Raw genomic sequence first — 20,980 nt, 5'->3', positions numbered from 1 at the left:
GAAATTTTATTCACTTACTCTAAATTTTAACGAACTTATTTATAAAATAAACAAGATATATAAATTAAAAGGTACATATTAAAAAATGAATTATAAAACAAATAAAAATATTTATCACTTTATTATTTATTTTTAAAAAGAGAGACGGGATTAAATTTTGGTAGGAAAAAAACATTACAGGCTCATACAGTCATTCAATATAATATCAAATATGAGCATGTATTGGATAGAGGAGGTATCTTTAATCTTTTCAGTGTCTTTTCTTTCGTATATTTAAAGTTCTCGGACATATCCGAGTATGTGCGTTGGATACATCTGCCACTGCCAGGATGTTTCAATCAAAATCACTTGGTACTGATTTAGCAAAACTGAAAACCCTACAAACACGGGGCCTCATTAATATTTAATACTCTCCAGTCGTTGAACATTGTCATAGTGGAGAAAACTCCTGTGTTTCTTAGGTAAAAAATGAAGAAAGCTATAACATTCAGTTCATGATGCAATGAAACTAGAACATTAACTTCACTTCAAGGTAAATGGAATTTTTGATATATATATATATATATATTTAAAAATTTGACTATATATTTGCAGTTCTACTTTATGTATATCCTAGTATTGTCCATATGTTCAAGATTTACAGTATCTGACTGCTTACATTGATTCATGGAAGAGTTTCAGCTTTTTTCTATGGTGAAAGTTAGTGTAACTGTTTGCTGTCCTCGAACTGATGGTTTCGAGGTATGTCAATATTGTGTATATTGTCTCATTTTGCCACTTCATTGCTATCATTTTCCTTGGTGTTGACAGCCTTGACTTCGGGTTCTTTCGGTTTTGATGCTTCTGTGGCAATCTTGTGGTCTATTGATATGCCTGTCGTTGCAGTGTTATCTACACCTGAGATGCTTTCACTAATGGCCTTGTTGAGATCATCCTCCCTTGATTGTGACGCATCCGAGTGACGTTCTTGACCGCTCAAATTTTGTGTATCTCCGCCATTTTTTATGTTGTTCGAGCTGTTACTTTCTCCTTTTGAAGTTGATAGTCCAGCATTGGCTTCAGATTTGGTTAATGTTGTGGATTCATGTTTGCTATCTTTATCAGATCCTGCACTAGTTGCCCCACAGGTCTTTGATGGTTCCACGACAGCCTTTTGCCTACTTAATATTTGGTGCTCACCCTCACCATCAAGAACAGGGTTCAAGCTCTCGATGTTAGTTACCTTATTGGTTAATGAGTCTTTCACATTGCAAACGCGATCAACTTCTGCTGCGGACTTCAGGAAAGGGTTGCAACTCAAAGTCAGTAAAGGATGGACGAATAATATAACTAGCTAACCATTAAATAGAGCTAAATAGTTGGGAAAACGGATGAAAAAATTGTTATAGAACTAACGACAAACGGGCTTAGCACCTCATTAGATTACAACATAGCTAGTTGATATAATATTTTCATAATTTCATTTATTACCAAAAGATGCGCCAATGACATTCTATGAATGAGAAACATGCATGAGAAACAATGACCTAATGTTAAAATTACTAAAACAAAAACTGAAGATACTGTATTGTTGTTGCAGTTGAGTGCCAAGATTAAAAAGTGGGATTACCTTTTCTCTCACCATGGTTTTAGGGTCATCTGTTTTAGCATTTCCTTCTTTTGGTTTTGATGAATCAGTTCTAGTGTTGTGTTCAATCAGTTTTTCTGATCCTCCAGGATGCTCAATAGAATCAAGATTACTTTCACCAGATGTTTTTGATAGTTCTTCCGTGTCCTCTGAACTTGTCGAAGTTTTAGATTCATCTTTACTGGATTTTAAAGAAGAACCATCATTGCCTTGTGTGCCTTCGAAGACAAGTTCATTCATATTATGGGCAGTGCTACCATCAGTTCTCTTCTTTGTCACGCAAGACGGTTCCTGTTCAAGTTTAGGTAAATATGTGGGTCAGAACATGCTGAAAAGTGTATGTTAAGATACTATGCAGACATGTATACGAGTGTAGAGTTCGGTGAATGGATGAGATGGCAAAACAAAATGGAAAAAGTACTTATCAATAAATTCATAAGCCTAATACGTTACATAAGATTTCAAGATCTTTGAGATGTATTAAAAGATGAAACTGAGTTATTGATACTCTCATACTGACCTCTGATGTTGCAGGACCGCAATTACTGGATGAGTCCTGTATTGAATTCTCAGCCAACCGCTGTGTACTTTGGGGCATGTTAAAAGTTGAGTTCTCATGTGGTTGATTGTCTGCTGAATTTTCCCTCACTATGTCTTCTGTAACAGATCCTGGCCAATCTGTTTGTCTTCGTTGCTCAATGTCTGATACAGGTATTTGATCTGCCAGGATATTTTGTGGTAACACAGATCTCGGAGATGCACCTGAGCTGAGATAAGTTTGCTGAAGCTCCAATCTTCGATTTGGAGCCACTGCAATAGAACCTCCTAATCTTTGTTCCATTCCAGAAACATTATCCTCCAGAATATTTTGATTAACCCCACTAGCTGGAATAGATTCCAACTCATCTATGCTTTGAACAGCATTTGGCGCATTCCTGGTATTATACTCAGTTAAGTTTTGAGCATCTTCTTCAAAATGCTTTGAAGGTTGGTCTTTGCTTTGAACAGAACTTGGTGCATCCCCAGTGCCATGCTTAGTTGCTTTACAAGTACCTTCTTCAATATATTTTGAAGGTCGGCTTTCCTCCATCTTCTTTTCAGATTCTGCAGTTCTTTTATACTCATAAGATGTTTCTTTGTTTCCATGCTTGTAACCGCTTGAATCTAAATTAATTGCGTCATCTGGTTTTCCCATCTCTCCTAAAGCTGCAGGTTCATTCAATGCTTGGGCCCCATTGGCTTTGGTTTCAGATGATTTCGACTCTAAAGTGTTAGCATCTTCTTGAGTTATCGGCTTCGCATTACAAATGATGTTCTCTTCTGTAGGCTTCTGTTGAGGATCAATAAATTGCTGTGGAATAAATAGCCAAAAGTAACTATAGAGTAATTTAACGCCATTTTACTGGTATTCAGAAATCAAAAGCAAATGAAGGTAAAAGAAATGTCTTTACATCCACAATGAGATGGTAAATTTGCACATACAGAAGTAAGCCTAAGTTCACATTGTTAAGTTTGCTTTATTTTACTATTTATGTTACTTAGATTAGACTTGGGATGACGAAGTATATATCCAACATTAGCAAATACTCAAATTCTGTTAGGTTCTTTCATATATTTGGAGGATCATATCCCCATATTAGTGTGTCACAAACATGTTTCGAGGAATACATTTATTTTTGGAGAAATAAAGAGTTTGGGCAATATAGTTTATATTCTCAATACCTCAGAACAGTAGTGAAATAACTAACTGACCTCTGGCTTCTGGAAACAAGACTTGGAAGGTGAATGAACAACTGACTTCCCCGTTAACTGCACCGGTTTTCCTGGATTTTCAGGTGATAATTTATCTGAAACATTGGAAGCCTTTTCCAGTTCAGATGGAGAGATTGAAGCAATTGGTTCCTCAGGTTTCTTGTTTAAACCAGAAACCTTCACTTCAACAGAATCCTCTTCAATAATATCATCTAGTTCTCTCAGTTTTTCTCGATTTGCCTCTTTTGATAAGTTAAATGAACCTCCCCACAGTTCTTCATTGTCAGAATTTATATCCCTTTCAACATCCCCATCATATGTAACTGAACCTTCTACAGGTGAACTGGTTCCATCAGTTGATAATGTAATTGACCCGACTTCTGAAACCTCAACTTGCAAGTCAGAAGCTATGGAACAGTTTCGAGTATGACTCTGTCGCCTATACGTATTGTAAAACAAATTAAACTCGGTCCTACGCGGAGATGGGCTGGAATCAAAAGGAAGCTTGGTCACAGTTTTCCCCTTGGGAGGAATTGAAAGATTAAAAGCCTTTCGGACTTGATTAGTACACAGCGACAGAGGTTTTGCCGTTTGATCTAATCCTGACTCAGAGTCATCAGATGAAGATGCTGAGTAGCAGGAATCATTGTTTTTAGTTGAATCTATCTCCACTCTTATTTCACTTCCACTCAGATCATGAGGGTTTTCATTAGTTTCTCCTATTTCAGTCTTATCATTGGCACTTTCTGTAATCTTTTCACTTTTCTCTTCCAATGAGTTAATTGTGTCATTGTTAATGGACTCTTCCAGCTCAATAAGATCAATGTCACTTCCAAAACCACGGGAATTATTCTGGTGGTGACCTCCTTCATCATCTGAGAAAAGGGTATGTGTTAAATAATTCCATTAGATAAAAACACACTTCAAAAAGAGAAAAAAAGGAATATTCTATACATAATTTGGAGTAGGCTGGCACAATCAAACTATTGTCCCATTCCCTTTAGCTAGTTTAAAATCTTCAAGTTTTTGGATAAGTAAAGCAAGAAACTATTAATATCGAGGATCTTATAACTTAGGAAGAAAAGGATTTGGGTAATGGAAAATATGCTGAAATTTCTTTCTCTGTCTTACCTGGTGCCTTTCTGAATCTATCAACTTCTGGACCCCTTACAAGCCTTTTCTCAGCACTATAGTAGGGATTAAACGGATCATTAATAGAATCTTGAGTGGTTTCGAATGTAAACAAAGGTCCATGGTGGAAGCTCTCGTGCCTGCAGAAAAGCGTATCCCTTTGGTTGACAGCCATGAACTCTTGTTGGAAACTATCACCCGTAAGATTTGGTTTTTCTTCAAATGGATCATAAGGTAAGTCAAATGGATTCTGTGTAGGCAACAAGATGGAAGGAGCAGAACCAGGCATTTGTAACACTTCTTCATTAGCATGATTTGAAAAACCAAGAATGTTGTTTTTAACTATTAGAATGGGAGCAATATGATTATGGGGAACAATACCCTTGTCCATCAGGCTTTTCTCAATTGCCATTTTGAACATCTTTCTTGCTCTACGTTTTGCAATCAAACTTTCCAGCCTTCTGTTTCTTTCTGCCTCGGTTAACCCGAGATCCATTAGATGCTTCTCATCATCCTTTGTCCATTCCACCGCCTTATCTCGATCCCGCACTTTTATCTCCTTCACATCTTTCCTTTTTTCCAATCTTTCTTTCTCGACCTCACCACCACCACCACCACCACCACCACCATCAGGACTTTTACCTAATTGCCCTCCAAAGCTATCACCCGACACGCTATGAGGTTTCAGAGTCTCGTTATCAAGGAGAGATTTCGGGTCATTAAGTGCTTGATCATTTCGCTTCTCGTTCTGGGAAGAGCTCTCTCCATGTTCCACATTAGAATTTCCTTTCACATTTAAGGACCTCGAATTTTCTTCCAATAAATTGGATTTACCAGACAGAATATCATTAATACCACTCCCAAAAAGCAAGTTACTATCCGGACTATCGTTTCTATCCCATTGTAGGACTTCCTTTCGAGCATTTCGTCGAACACTTTTCTGGGGCCGTAATGAAGGGACTTTTGATCTATTTATATCTGCAGATGATCTCTCCTCACTGTCTTTCTTCTGAACCATTTGGACTTCCGGACGTTTGGTTTTCCAATAAAATCGGATTGAAATTGCAGTGCAGATAAGAATCGGCGAAGAGTACATCAAAATGTAGAAATAAGAAGGAAAGCATACATATACGAAGAGAACAAAGATAAAAAACCCTGCCACAACTGGATATCTTCTTACAAATTTATAACTACAACTTCCGGAAAATCTAATGATTTTCCAGACAAAATGTTGAATAACCTTTACATTGAAACTCATTTTTTTCAGAAATCAAACCAATAAAAACAACAAAACTGGGCATAAATAATAAACTGTACCCCCCAACTCAAACTCGAAGAAATTCAGCTCAAACTTGAATTTCCAACACAAAGAAAAAAAATTCATAGTTTTCTTCTTTTTTGTGTTGAGGGAAAATAGGAAAAATGTAAAGAGAGGTGAGGAGTGATTTTGGATTTCAAATGCTCCATTTTAGAACTTCGTTTGCCATTTCTTTTCTCCCCTACCCTTGAATTATGGGATAATATAAGACAAAATAGAAAACAGGTATAGGTAAGGAAATATGGTAGTTAATAATGTTGTCTAATTTAGCCATATGACCTTGGATTTCTACACAATTACTTAACCCACCTGTATCTTTTTCTTTTATCTATATCCTAGTTTCTGATTTCATCACCATTTTATCATTTCTTGAATGATCATGACCTTCACTTTTATGTATATATATATTTTTTTGGTCAAAATTATCATTTGAACCCATATTTTTTAGTTGGGATCCAAATTTTTTTACATTAAAAAATATTATTTTTTAAGGAAACTACACAATTAGTCACTAAACTATTGATAAGTTTTCGTTTTGGTCACTTAGTTAAAAAAGTTACAATTTGATCACTAAACTATTCAAAAGTTTTTATTTAAGTTACTGAGTTGTTAAAATCAGTGCTATATGGCTTTTTCTGGTCTCACTACTTGCTCCAATTGAAAGTTCTCTTTCCTATTCTCCTTTACACTTCAATTTTTATCATGAAACAACTTTGGACGTTAAGAATATATGAATCGAAATTTAAATAGCTTTTTTCTTCAGTCTCAAACATTGATCGTTAGATCAACTTAGATCTAAAGTATGTTCTTCTACTTATTAATGGGTATTGATCCATCATATCGATTATCGAATCATCACTCAGAGCTCGCTAGTAAAACTTAAAAAAAAAAAACTTAATAGCCTATTGAGTTAAATTAAAAACTTTTGAATAGTTTTATGACTTAAATGAAATTCTCAAATAGTTTAACGACCAAATTGTAATTTTTTTAGTTAAATGACTAAAACAAAAATTTACCCATAATTTAGCGAATAATGGTGTAGTTTATTATTTTTATTTTTTTTACTATGTTTCAAAGATTTTGTCCATTACTACACGACCCTCGACACTTGAGGAACCAATAAGCTCCGTTGACGGAAAAAGACCATTTGGGGCCAACCGCGAGACGGTTTTGCCAATCCCACCCAAGAAAGAGATTTGCCTATTTAGAAGTATGTTAGTAGTCCCATCCAAAGGACTGCCATTTTGCCCAATATCTCATTCCATTAACCCAAGTTGAAAGAGGAAGAGAATTATTTTCATTCTTTACATTGCTAAGTTGTGAACCCTACAAATTAATGTCGCCCATCAATTGTTTGCTCCCTATATTTAGACTTTGTTGCATATGTTTCTGCCATGAATAATCCCCTGCAAAATTATGGAATCTAAAAAACTTTGTCTCCACCACCATGAAAGTTTCAGATTATATTATTTGGTACATTAGTACATGTTAGTTGAATATTTTAATCTCATAAACAAATTTAAATACGATCACGTGTATTTCTAATTCACAAATTTTTAATTTTTACTATACTTTAAATGTGATATGTATCATCTTAAAACTCTGATTTTAAAGTCTAAAACCATCACTATAGTTTGAAGTTTAAATGTGATATATATCACTAATTCTACTTATATAAATACAATTTCATCACTATGTTATTACAACTCAAACTATCAAAGCAAAACATACATTTATAACTTCGAATTATTAAAATCTTCTCCTCACCGTTAACTTAAAGAGTCATCAATTGTAAAATATTATATTTAACCTATATTATTATTTAAATGTATAATTAAATTAGTGTCACAATTCAACTCAACACTAATTAATAACGGAACTATGTAAAGTGTTGTGGGGTCAATTGACCCCATAAAAAAATAAAACTACTTATATTTTTCTAAAAAAAAATTATATGATTGATGAGTTTACCCTATGAAATATTTGAAATTGATTCCATAAAAATTGATATTTGTAAAAAATTTGAAAATAGCTTGTCAAAATTTTCGGAAAATAATTATTTTATATAAAAATAAAAGAATTCTCTCCACCCACTAAAGTCCAAAAATTTTGTATATTCTTCCAACGCTCGCCACTTTTCTCTCAATTTTATTTTATTCTCTCACACACTCTCCAAAATTTTTACAAGATAAGTGTTCATTCGATACTTTCATGTAAGTCTCTCTATGTAACACCCCTCGCCCGCCTCCGACTTCGGGACGCGGTTCGAGGTGCTACCTGACTTTTACTAACACTTCCATACTAAACAAGGCCATGAAATCTCAAATAATTAAAAACTTTTCTTTTCACATGTAATCTGTCCCTTATGCGAGCTTACGAGGCCCAATACATGCATTCGGGGTGGTTCGGGACTCAACCAAGAACTCATGAAAAACTTAGGAAATCTCTTGCATCAAGGCTCCACACGCCCGTGTAGGTATAGAGCACACGCCCGGGTGCTAAGGACACGCCCGTGTCCCGAACCCATGTCCAAAAACCTGGACAAATACAAGGCTATTTTCCAAGCCATTTTGTCACACTCACAACACATGCACGCATACTTATACAATAGCATACAACATGACAAAATTAGGCACTTAAACCTTCCTAACATGACATGACCATGGTAATTTCACATGCAACCATTACAATAAGTTTTTCTTTCATCTTTACCATATTAATGCTATAGCTATCAACATGTCATCAAACCTCATGTCCATCACAAAGCATGCATAATCATATCCACAAACCATTCATGAAGCATTATTAACTATTTACCAATCACTTAATCCTGCATTAGTTATTAGCTCATCAATGAATCTCAATTCAATCTCTAGGCATACATGTTGTAAGCCACATCACAAGAGATAATAACATACATGCATAAGAATAATCATATGGGCTCATAACGATATTAGCCGACATAGGCCAATTTACATGACTAATACTACCTTAATAACAAGCCAATGCCTTTGGCTAAATCATAATATTACATACTCACATTAAAACCCTATACATGCCATAGACTAGAATCACTTGAGTTTACTTACGCCGATAGCGTTAACTCGACAGTGTGATAATATCTCTGACGGCCTCCAACCCGAGCTAACCTAGAAACTCTAGAAAACATGGGAAAGAAGAGGGTAAGCTTTCGCTTAGTAAGTTCATATGAAAACAATAAGCAACTCATTAACTTGTTTTATCAATGTTTACAACATATTCTCAAGTTCACTATAAGCTGTCTTCCTGCGCAGTAGTCACTAAATTATTTATATCTGGAGCTACGAAACTCCAAATTAAGTTCTGTTAATTTTTCCTAAAACTAGACTCATTTATCTTTCTTCCATAAAATTTCCAGAATTTTTGACTTAACCAATTAGTACAGTTTATTCCTCAAGTTTGCTCTTGATTCACTATCTGACAGTTTCAACCCTTCTGCACTAAAGTTCAATTATCTCATAGTACAGGACTCGAATAATGTTCTCGTCTATTTCTTTTGAAACTAGACTCATATGTCTACTTACTAATATTTTTCTATAATTTTTGGTCAAGCCATTTAGTACAGTTTATTAGTTAAAGTTTTCCCTATTTTAGGGTATGACTACTCTGACCCCTATGCACTACGAACCGAATTTCTCCCTGTACATAATTCCAATGATCATGACGTTTGTTTCTCTTAAAGATAGACTCAATAAGGAATCCATGCATGTAAGGTATGACTCTTAATAATTTCTGTACAATTTACGGTGAATTTATAAAATCAGAACAGGGGATCTAGAATTCATTCAGACCCTATTTCACGAGAATTTAAATATCACACAATATAGGATTCTTTTTCTTCCTCTATTTCTTTCATGTGAAAATAGACTCATTAAGCTTTAATCCCATATTTTATTCTGCCTCTAATTAATTTTCCACTATTTTTAGTGTATTTTCAAAGTTACACTACTGCAGTAACTCAAATCTGTCAAGGCTAAGTTACTCATTCATGGTCATTGTTCATAATATTATTACAACACCATTTTATCCATCATGGTAAGAACACATATTATGCATCATAGATCATCACATATCAAGGCATTCTCATAGGCTTAGTATACATACTTGCACAACTCGTAACATAACTCGAGTGCATACTCACCAATGACTTACCTCATTGGGACCATCATCAACTCTTTCCTTGGATTGCCCGTTGAACACTTGGAATACTAATTGGATACTCGGAAAAGCCTTTGCACATAAGTGCCTCAATTGTAGCTAAAGCTATCTCATATCTCATGACATTTCAATGCTCACTATCGAGCTAGTCATATAGACTCATAATTCCTAGTGACATGTCACTCGTATCCTAATTTATTCCTAAGGTTCAAACGGGATTTTTCCTTGCCTATTAAGGCTTTGTCTTATCATATTTCTATTAATCACATACACATTAATATCTGTACAATTCATGTAATGATAACATTTAAATACATGTATAGCATGGTATTGTTTACATACGAACTTACCTCGATACCACAAAGGTGAAAAGACATACTCGTCCATAAATCGATTTCTTTCCGTTCTAGGTCCAAATCTCAATTTTCATCATCTATAACATCAATTTAGCCTAACAATCAGTCACAATATTCATATGGGTCTAAAAATCATATTTTTACAAATTTTTATTTTGACCCCTAAACTTTTGCATATTTTCACTTTTGCCCCAATGCTCGTAAATTAATTTTTATCACATTTTTTTACTCCTTGAGTCTAGATGAACCATTTTCATTACTACAGCAACTCATAATTTCAACTATTTTACACATTTACAACTCATTTTACAACTTAGCAATTTAGCCCTTTTTAAGGTATTTTCATGCAATTTCTTTCACAAAAGTTGTTTATTAGACAACTAGGACTCATAATCTTCCATAAAAACACAGAAAACAACACATTTACTCTCATGGTAAAATCCTAGACTCTTCATCATTTTGCAAAATAATCCCCTCTTATGAAAGCTCATGCTTTAGGGGTTCCAAAAATGTAAAAATCATCAAGCAAAGACATTGAAATCACTTACTATAAAGGGAGTTTCTTTGCTGAAAGTTTCCAACTTCTAAACCCTTTATTTGCTGCCATTTTTCGGTGGAGAGAAGATGAAGAAAAGATGATATTTTCTTTTCTTTATTTTATTACTAATTAGTCAATTAAAACACATAAAAGCCACAAATTTTGGCCTTTTGACCAATTGATCTCCCCTTGGCCGGCCACACACTTAAAAGGGGTCTAATTGCCCTTTAAATGCCTCCAATTTTAGTTCTCTAGTCTATTAACACATTTAGGCATTAACACACAACTTTTACCTTTTACGCGATTTAGTCCTTTTTCAAAATTGGACTAGAAATCGCTAAAATTAACTTACCAAAATTTACATGCACTTATAAAATTATATTATAACACAAAATAATACTAAAATAATTTTTTCTGGCCTCAAAATAGTGGTCTCGAAACTACTGTTCCACTAGGCCCAAAATCGGGCTTTTACACTCTAAGTTGGTGACAACTCTCTCTTCTTCTTCTTTTTTTTTCCCCAAGTTTCATTGATTAATGTCTAGAATATTAGGATTGTAGCTTTTCCTGTGATCAATTAGAATTTTTATATAATATTTAGTTTATTTATTTATTGAATAATTTTGAGATTTTTATTTTGTATGAGATTCCTAAGATCGTGATTGAGACATTGATTAATATAAATATTTGAATAAATTATGATTGATTGTATTTATAATCTTCAATTTCTTGAATATTGACTAGAAATCTAGCATTTTATTTAGAAATTGTTGTTTCTAGTGTGATTATTGCGATTAAAATTTGATATATTATATTCTCATGAGAACGATAAAACACTTAAATAATTTTTATTTTTATGAATGAAAATTACTAATTGTATGTTAACTTTGTGAACACCTTTATGTGTTTAAGGTTTAGATTTATTTGTTTTAAATGTTTAATAAGAATAAAAAATATTTTAAAAGAAAATCTACTATTAAATTAGAGGAAAAACATAACAAAAAAATATTATACATTAATTTATTTGACTTTTATAAATATTTCAATTTGTAAATAATTGACCCTATAATTTAAATTTCCTAATTCCGCCCCTGATACCAATCCAATCAAAACAATTATCAAAATGACTTTTACAATAGTATTTTTGTCTTTTCTTGTTTTCAACAAAAGATTTTTTAAAAATATTTTTGTACAGTATTATTATACAAGTTGTTTCACCTATATTGTTATGATCATACCATTATAAACAATTATAATACTGCATTTAATATTCTTAATATGATATATTTACTTATTTCAATATCGTATTATTCAAAATTTAAACTATTTTTATTTTAATTTTCGACATGCTTTATATTAGTTATTATTACCAATTTCAAATCTTATATTTAATATTCTTAATATTGTATATTTTAATATTTAAATATTCTTTTACTCACAATTTAAACTAAATTTTTATTTTAATATATCAAAAGATATACCTTGGTTATATTTCATCTCTTCAACAAGTTTAGTAATGAGCATAACGACCCTATTGTTCGATGGAGAGAAGAACCTATGATTAGCTTTTCAGAAATTTCCAACGAACAATTTCAACGAAATCTTTCAATTTCTTATTTTACTATGTTCAAATCTATGTATTCCTCTATCCATAAAGTACATTGAATGTACAGAAATGGCTATAGTAGAGTTTCGTTATTCATTAATAATTGCTCTAGAAGGAATATTTTATGCGGTGCTAACGATTTAATAACTATCTTTGTAGCTCCGAATGTTTCAGTTTATGCTCCTACCTATTATCTGGATATACCAAGAAAGATGTACGGTCTAATGAGGCTACTACGAAATATTTACTCATGGGTGGGGCAAGCTCTTCTATTCTGGTTCATGGTTTCTCTTGGCTATATGGTTCATCTGGGGGAGAGATCGAGCTTCAAGAAATAGTGAATGGTCTTATCAATACACAAATGTATTCCCCAAGAATTTCAATTGCGCTTATATTCATCACTGTAGGAATTGGGTTCAAGCTTTCCCCAACCCTTCTCATCAATGGACTACTGACACAAGAACTTTATGCGAGAATGGAAGCCCCAAAGGGAGAATTAGGAATTTTTTTGATAGGGGATCAAAGCAAAAAAAATTATCCATTTATAATCTTCAGCCAACTGGATTAATGGATCATCCAATTGGAAATGATAACAAAATGCATAGGTTGTTAGAAGGAGTTCAAAAATGCATATACATATTGTATACCACTTAATTAGCTTATTTCCTCTATGAGGAAGAAAGAAAAGTAAAGAACCTACAGATATTGGTAAAAATACAATTATTGTTAACTAAGGAAAATAATTTGTGGTAAAGATAAGATACACTTGGACCAAAAAAACCCATGCTCGAAAAGGTTTTTTTGAGCACGGGTTTTTTCAGTAAAAAAAATCAAATAGATTCAAAATGTATTCAACTAGTTACATATTAAACATATGTTATTATTATTAATTTTAAACCTTATGTTTCATTATTTATTATAAATTATTTTTCTATTTTCTATTTATATGTTATTATTTGTAAATATATGATTTGTAAATGCATTTTATATGTTAAACCTTTAAACATATAAATACATTTTAAATATATGATTTGTAAATGCATATATGTAATAATATAATTTATAGAAAAAAATAAATAATAAAATTGAGTTTTAATTGAATCGAATATTAGATGGTAAATTTGTTTCCAAATTGAACTTAAAGACTTTATTATAATCGGTTGGAAAAACCCAGCCAATTGGAAATTAAAATAAAATTGATTTAGTATTTTAAACACACATGATACAAAAATAACAGTGGGATAAAACCAAAAGTAAAAAGGACTAAATTAATAATAATAAAAAACAGAAATTCATTTTATTAAGTATGATCGGAGGGGAACCCAAATTTATCCTCTATAAAAGCCCAAAAAAATAAAACCTAAAAAATTTCCAAAGCTACGGCCCTAATTAAACCAAGCGTGTGGTTACCCATCAGTGCCAAACATGTGGTCACCGCACTATCTTCATTACCTCCAATCCAATCATTCCACGTGTTAAATATAACAGAATCATATATGTAATCCTGGACAAGCCCAATTTTTTCTATACCCCATTCTGCCATTGTCCTGATAAACCCCAAAACGGTTAAATCCCACCGTTTCCTCTAATCCTACGGCTCCAAGTTTTCCATAATTATCAATTTATCTCTTCCGCAAGGTCAGTCTCTACGAAATTCTGCACGTAAAAACGTGACCTAAAAAAACGAAAGATAAATTCATATAAATATTTCCTATTTTCGATTTAGATTTTGAAATTTATTCTTTTCCTTTTCCTGATTTTCTAGGGTTTCCCAAATGTCATTGATTGAATTTCTACGACCGACGGCCATAGCAATCCAAAGTAAGTGTAGCAGAAATTCTTACTGTAATCTTCTTTATATACATGGCTTAAACTTAAGCACCAATCGGTTTAAGGTTTCGCTACAAAACACGAATCGTTTCATCTCCGATTCAATTACTTTCCCTCTATGTAACGTCCTCGTTTTGAGGAACCACGAGAGATTCAATCTGTATGGAGGAGGTAGATTAAGGTTCAAAGAAAGCAAAATTTTGGCTAATTGTACAGATAACAACGACTCGAAGGATAGTTCCAGTGACAAAAATGAAAGCGAAGGCGGGCAAGGAGTGAGGCAGAAACAAGACACGACAAATTCTGGCAGTTCTACCAATCAGAGACGAGAAAAGAGCGGGAAAAGCGAGCTTTGGTGGTCCAAAGGAAAGAAATGGCAGTGGCAACCGATAATTCAAGCTCAAGAAATTGGTGTTTTGCTTTTACAGTTGGGTATTGTTATGTTCGTTATGCGGTTGCTCCGACCAGGGATTCCGTTACCCGGGTCCGAGCCCAGGACCGCAACAACTTTCATCAGCGTTCCTTACAGTGAGTTTTTGAATAAGATTAATAGTAATCAAGTTCAAAAGGTGGAGGTTGATGGGGTTCATGTAATGTTTAAACTGAAGAATGAAGGGAATGTTCAAGAGAGTGAAACCAGTGGTGTTAGTAATAGTGAGTTTCAAGATTCGGACTCATTGTTGAGGAGTGTGGCGCCAACGAAGAGAATTGTGTATACAACCATACGGCCTAGTGATATCAAGGCCCCATATGAAAAGATGTTGGAAAATGATGTGGAGTTTGGGTCTCCTGATAAGCGGTCTGGCGGCTTCTTCAACTCTGCATTGGTAAGTTGATTTTTTTTCTTTGTTGTTATGAAGTTGAGTGACACTAGTTTAATTCGCTTGCGCTTTGAAGTTTTTTGAGTATGGTCAACGGTAACTGGATGAATTGTCTGGGTTATGCTGGGGGAACTGGTTCATTTTCGGAAGCTGCTGGCTGGATACAATGAAATTTAGATTTAGTTGAGGGTATCTTCTCTTGCCTTCATTGGCCTTGACTAGGTATCTCAAGTAGTAATCTGATACCTGTACGAGGTGGCGGGAATGTAACAATAGTAGTTGGTTCAACTAAGGTTGGCTATGATTTGGGGAAAAAGATAACTTCAGTCACTCAAAAGTTGACGGATTAAAAGAAAATTAACGGAGATTGCTCATGGTGACACAAGAAAGGATATTTACAAACAATTGGATGTCTTATACACATCAAGTCATCAACTACCTAGAAACAAAATGTCTTTCTCGATTCCTGAAACCAAATATACCAAAGTATCAGTTTGCTCGATGATGACTAGTGGAGGAGGATATTTATGATGAAATGTTGTCTCAAAAAATGGCTAACATTGTCATAGCCTTGATTAAACTGCAAGTTTGGCTTCAAATATGCCTAAAGATTGGTTGTCAGAGCGTAGATGATAGGCAGTTTTCCCGAAGTTCCTAAACTTGTAAATAGATGGTAACCTTAACAAGGTGTGGGGTAACCCCCCAAAAAAAAAAAAAAAACTCTCTAAATCATGTATTATTATATATCTAAAGCATGAAGTTTTAAATATCTGACTTCCTCTCTTTTGCAGATAGCTTTGTTTTATGTTGCTGTCCTTGCAGGACTTCTCCATCGGTTCCCTGTGAGCTTTTCTCAGGTTTATATTTTCTTGCGAGTTATATGAATGCCTTGCCTAAGAGGCATTGATATGTTCTGATTTGAATCATACATGTATGCAGAACACAGCTGGTCAGATCAGGAATCGCAAGTCTGGGGTTTCTTCGATTTCAAAAGTGCCTGAACAAGGTGAAATAGTCACTTTTGCTGATGTTGCAGGTGTTGATGAGGCCAAGGAGGAGCTAGAAGAAATTGTGGTATATCAAATATTCCTCTACTTCATATGCTACCAGCAACTGATATTTTGTAGTAAATGCTTTTATGATTTCTGGTTGTCTTTATATGGTTATGTTTACTGCACAGGAATTTCTTAGGAATCCAGACAGATATATACGGCTTGGTGCTCGTCCTCCTCGAGGAGTTCTCCTGGTGAGTAGATCGTAAGAAAACTATACTTCATGATGATGTTGACGCTTTTATTCTGTAGAAATCATGCCTTATTTGCAAAACATTATTAATCTTCAGAAATTAGGTTGTACTTCCCGGTTCTGTCTCTTATTCTTTAGAATACCTTCTCTGCAGAAAACTTTGGTTCTCTTAATGCTTCCTACTAGTGTGTCTTGTTATGATAAGCTCAATAAGTTTATACTTGGAATTCAACATGTTCAATGTCTCCACACAGTGCTTAGATGCTACGAGCATGTGATGGTTTCTTTGCATCAGTACCTTCTTATATAAAAATGGAAATAACTTTGGTTTTTATGGTTTTATTTGTGTTATAGGTAGGTCTTCCTGGGACAGGTAAGACTCTTCTAGCAAAAGCTGTGGCCGGTGAAGCAGAAGTTCCCTTCATAAGTTGTTCTGCCAGTGAGTTTGTAGAGTTGTATGTTGGCATGGGTGCATCTCGAGTTAGAGATCTCTTTGCTCGAGCAAAGAAGGTGGCACCATCAATAATTTTTATTGATGAGGTCAGTCTTATCATTTTGCTGGAACTGTTTGTTCAACTTATAGATTTCCAGTAGAATTTTCTGATACCTCTCATTTTGCACAGATAGATGCTGTGGCTAAAAGTCGTGATGGTAAATTTCGCATTGTTAGCAATGACGAACGAGAGCAAACCTTGAACCAATTGCTCACAGTAAGTTCCCTCTGTAATTGTTTTTCTGCTGTGTGGTTCTCTTGGCCTTAGATCTCTGAACCTTGTAGTTTGGGACTGCATTGTAGGAGATGGATGGATTTGACAGTAATTCTGCTGTGATTGTTCTTGGAGCTACAAATCGCTCTGATGTCTTAGACCCTGCACTTCGACGACCTGGGAGATTTGATCGTGTTGTTATGGTCTGTATGGAGCATTGTATTTAGTTAACTCTCTAGATGTCGGAATCTGTTATATAAACCAGCTCCTTGTTGCTAACTATTATCTCAAAGATATCATGTCTCATATGATTTCCAGGTAGAGACTCCTGATAGGATTGGCAGAGAATCTATTTTGAAAGTACATGTTTCTAAGAAAGATATTCCCCTTGGGGAAGATGTTGATCTTTGTGATATTGCCTCTATGACTACTGGTTTTACTGGGTATTTTCTCTTTTAATTTGCCGTATTTAAATGACACTGCTTGCTCATCCTTATTTCTTGTTGATGCAGAGGAAATAACCGTGTCATCTTTTATAATATGCAGGGCTGACCTTGCGAATCTGGTAAATGAAGCTGCCTTACTTGCTGGAAGAAATAACAAAATTATTGTAGAGAGAATTGATTTCATTCAGGCAGTAGAGCGATCGATAGCTGTAACTCTCTCTCTCTCTCTCTCTCTCTCATCTCTCTTTTGTCTTTCCTAGAACAACTTTGTTAGTGTATTTCTTACAGTTTTCTGCCATTATCATTTATTCATATTTTGAAGAATTTATTTAAAAATTTCTTTGCCACGAAAGTTCTATCCTGTGATACAATTTTCTCAAGTCTTCTTTTTGGCTTTAATTATCGGTTTTATTGTATACCACACATTTTCTAGTACCATTTAAACAAAATGCAAACTGATAACTAAAAGGAGCTATTATGTTTTCATGCAATGCATTTATATTATGATTATACATTGGATTGCAAATTGAGTGACACAAAGAACTAAATTTCTTAGGGCATAGAGAAGAAAACTGCCAAATTAAAGGGAAGTGAGAAGGCTGTCGTTGCAAGGCATGAAGCTGGTCATGCAGTAGTAGGTACAGCTGTTGCTAACCTTCTTCCTGGACAGCCACGTGTTGAGGTAAATTATGACAATATTTACTGAACGTTCTCAATTTATTTCTTTATTTGCATGCCCTTGTTATCTCAGTATGAAATGTGGAAATGATAAAAGAAAATTATGAAGTTTGAATGGAATCTCATCCTGCGGCTGTGTAGGGTTTGACTTTGAAGACTACATACATGCACTGGCCATGTCGTGTACCATAGATGGTGACAGTGCAATCATTTTTATCAGGTTGTTATTTAGGAGGGGATTGTGTGTATTTATCTATCGCCCTTCTTAGTTGTTAGTTTCTCTGTTTTTAATGCTTGGGAAGTTCAGCCAAGACCTTGAGACATTAAAAGGCTGACCAATTGGTTCTCCATGATTTCCGTTTATGGATGTCAAAACCGGATTAATCTAGTATGCGGTGTCTGAGATTAAATATTTGGATGGTTTTGGGAGTTGGAAATCATAATGTTTGTAAATAATACCATCTTCACCAACATCAGCATACAATGAAAATTTCAGGCAATAATCCTAAACATAAAAATGAAATCTGAGTATTAGGTTCTTTACATGTTATACAATTATTCTTTCTTTTGGTATGTGTGGAGGTTCACTTGGCCTTGTGCCACACTGGGAACTTTGATTTATAAGGTTCAACTCATTATTGTTGGGTTGTTCCATGGATACTCGATTTTCCTAGAATGAAATTACATTATCCTAGTTTCTTTTGTTCACATGAAATTGGTAATCAATTGACTCCTTTGTGTTTGCAGAAACTGAGCATATTGCCAAGATCTGGGGGAGCACTGGGCTTTACTTATACACCTCCTACCAATGAGGATAGATATTTACTCTTCATTGACGAATTACGTGGCCGTTTGGTTACCCTCCTTGGTGGGCGTGCTGCAGAGGAAGTTGTCTACTCTGGTCGTGTTTCTACTGGTGCACTTGATGATATTAGGCGAGCAACAGACATGGCATACAAGGCAGTAGCTGAATATGGTCTAAATCAGACTATAGGTCCTCTGTCTTTAGCTACCGTGTCTGGTGGAGGCATGGATGAATCTGGGGGATCAGTTCCTTGGGGACGTGATCAGGTCCAATTTTACTCTTCAATAAATTTAATTTTATCACGTTATCCCTTTTTTGGTTTCCAATTCCTGCACTATCTATATCAAAGACTGATCCAGAACATACAGGGACATCTAGTTGATCTTGTTCAAAGAGAGGTGAAAGCATTATTACAGTCTGCACTAGAAGTAGCCCTTTCTGTTGTTCGTGCTAATCCAACTGTTTTAGAAGGGCTTGGTGCCCACCTGGAAGGTAATCTGCTGCATCCTGTTCTTTTTTCATTTCTATGTGGTATATGTTCCTTGTTTGTTGTGGGCATTGCATCTTTTTCATATCCTAGTTTACCATAACATCCAAAATCTTAAACTTTTGAATCTAGTTGTGAAGTAGTTGTTCGGTATCCTTATAAAGGGGAAAAGAGAATAAATTATTACTTCATATACTTGCTTTTTATTCAGAAAATGAGAAAGTTGAAGGTGAAGAGCTGCAAGAATGGCTGAAATTGGTTGTTGCACCGGAGGAACTAACAGTCTTCATCGGTGGCAAGCAAAAGTCTCTTCTGCCAGTGCAAGCACGCTCTGGATAAAGCAGTTTTGCTCATTTCTCATCAGCATATTGAGCACAATACAGTGTCCACTGCAGCCAGCTTTCTTAATGCTTTGAACCATGTCAATGAGCATGTCCTGGTTACCATCATCATCTCCCCTGCAAATTTTTGTATATTCCAACAAGGTGAATTTTAGCCTTTTTTGTTTTTTCAACACTACCAAGTTTTTTCATTGTTTTTATTCTCATGGCACTTACCAGAAGAAACGTAGATAAAGTGGTAAAGCTGAAGATCTATTTCCTTGTGATCACTTTGAAGCTTGTCTCCGCCATCCTTGACATTATGTCTATATCCAGGTTGGTCTCCAATGTTATGTTGTACATTGACTATTATTTCCATGGAAAAAAGGTATAGGTAGTGGCAAGTGTAACAGTACTTGAGTTGTACACATAATTATTCTGTGAAATATAAGATTATTGCAGATAAAACAAGCTGCGTTCAAAAATGTTGTCTTAACAGCATTGTACATATTTCGCCACAAACAAACAATACATGGTGTTTACAAATAATTTTTCCGACATGGAACCTGAGAAATTGTGTACTCAAATGTCAAATATGTACTTGTACTCTTACATATCCCAATCGGGATAACATAATATCTAAAAGGAATCAATGGAATGCAGGCATGGCAGCTTATATATCTGTTCTGTTGATTTCCTCTTCCTCTTCGGTCTACTGTTACAATGATAGTTTCTATGTGAATTGTTAGAATTCATTATAATGGAGAACCATTTCTGGAAAAGCCATGTACTTATTATTTATCTGTTGCTTTCTGAATTTGCTACTTAAAAAACGGTTGGGTCGCAAAGCCAACTTCATATTGGATTATTGACTCCATGTATTGTGTATACGGAATCTAGACTAAAATTGGGCAATGTTGATTTCATCCAAGAAATAAAAAAAATATTTTTTTATTTTTTAACGTACATGGATGTCTAGTCTATATTTTTTTAAAATAAAAAGTAAATTGTAACTCGAATATCATTTTAAAGATAAATGATTTCACTAATCACCTCTTTTAAATTTGATCTATTATGTAATCTTTCATCATTGTAGGATTATTTATAAATAAAATA

The 20,980-nt window shown here is 34.4% G+C and overlaps 2 protein-coding genes and 1 long non-coding RNA gene across 7 annotated transcripts; 1 reads left to right on the top strand and 2 right to left on the bottom strand.

The window, feature by feature from the left end:
• Window positions 1–484: 484 nt before the first annotated feature.
• On the bottom strand, window positions 485–6,033 carry LOC128292945 (uncharacterized). Its single transcript, XM_053027948.1, has 5 exons — window positions 4,511–6,033; window positions 3,380–4,254; window positions 2,148–2,978; window positions 1,610–1,918; window positions 485–1,276 (listed from the first exon to the last, which is right to left on the bottom strand). Exons 1-5 carry the CDS (start codon window positions 5,766–5,768, stop codon window positions 767–769), a joined length of 3,783 nt encoding a protein of 1,260 aa, XP_052883908.1. The 5' UTR covers window positions 5,769–6,033; the 3' UTR covers window positions 485–766.
• Window positions 6,034–8,630: 2,597 nt separating this feature from the next.
• LOC128293245 (uncharacterized) lies at window positions 8,631–11,054 on the bottom strand. The gene is made up of 3 exons (XR_008283395.1): window positions 10,930–11,054; window positions 10,376–10,458; window positions 8,631–8,986 (listed from the first exon to the last, which is right to left on the bottom strand). It is a non-coding gene; the product is annotated as an uncharacterized LOC128293245 (long non-coding RNA).
• A 2,977-nt stretch (window positions 11,055–14,031) lies between these two features.
• On the top strand, window positions 14,032–20,349 carry LOC108489565 (ATP-dependent zinc metalloprotease FTSH 7, chloroplastic-like). 5 transcript variants are annotated; one of them, XR_008283215.1, is made up of 15 exons: window positions 14,038–14,163; window positions 14,291–15,182; window positions 15,968–16,018; window positions 16,116–16,250; window positions 16,357–16,422; window positions 16,776–16,961; window positions 17,045–17,131; window positions 17,218–17,331; window positions 17,447–17,571; window positions 17,675–17,783; window positions 18,131–18,256; window positions 19,000–19,323; window positions 19,426–19,549; window positions 19,756–20,029; window positions 20,105–20,349. XR_008283215.1 is itself a non-coding variant. In XM_017794204.2 (14 exons), exons 2-14 carry the CDS (start codon window positions 14,301–14,303, stop codon window positions 19,881–19,883), a joined length of 2,472 nt encoding a protein of 823 aa, XP_017649693.1. In that variant the 5' UTR covers window positions 14,032–14,163; window positions 14,291–14,300; the 3' UTR covers window positions 19,884–20,349. The 5 variants fall into 5 exon arrangements, 3 of the variants coding, with proteins under 3 accessions (XP_017649693.1, XP_052884614.1, XP_052884615.1); XR_008283214.1 differs by having other exon boundaries at window positions 15,968–16,033; XM_017794204.2 differs by having other exon boundaries at window positions 14,032–14,163; window positions 15,968–16,033; window positions 19,756–20,349.
• The last annotated feature ends 631 nt before the right edge of the window (window positions 20,350–20,980 follow it).

This window comes from Gossypium arboreum, chromosome 5 (assembly GCF_025698485.1).
Source record: "Gossypium arboreum isolate Shixiya-1 chromosome 5, ASM2569848v2, whole genome shotgun sequence".
Classification (NCBI taxonomy): domain Eukaryota; kingdom Viridiplantae; phylum Streptophyta; class Magnoliopsida; order Malvales; family Malvaceae; genus Gossypium; species Gossypium arboreum.
Note: the sequence above shows the minus strand (reverse complement) of the source record. Positions and strands in the feature narration are given on the sequence as shown.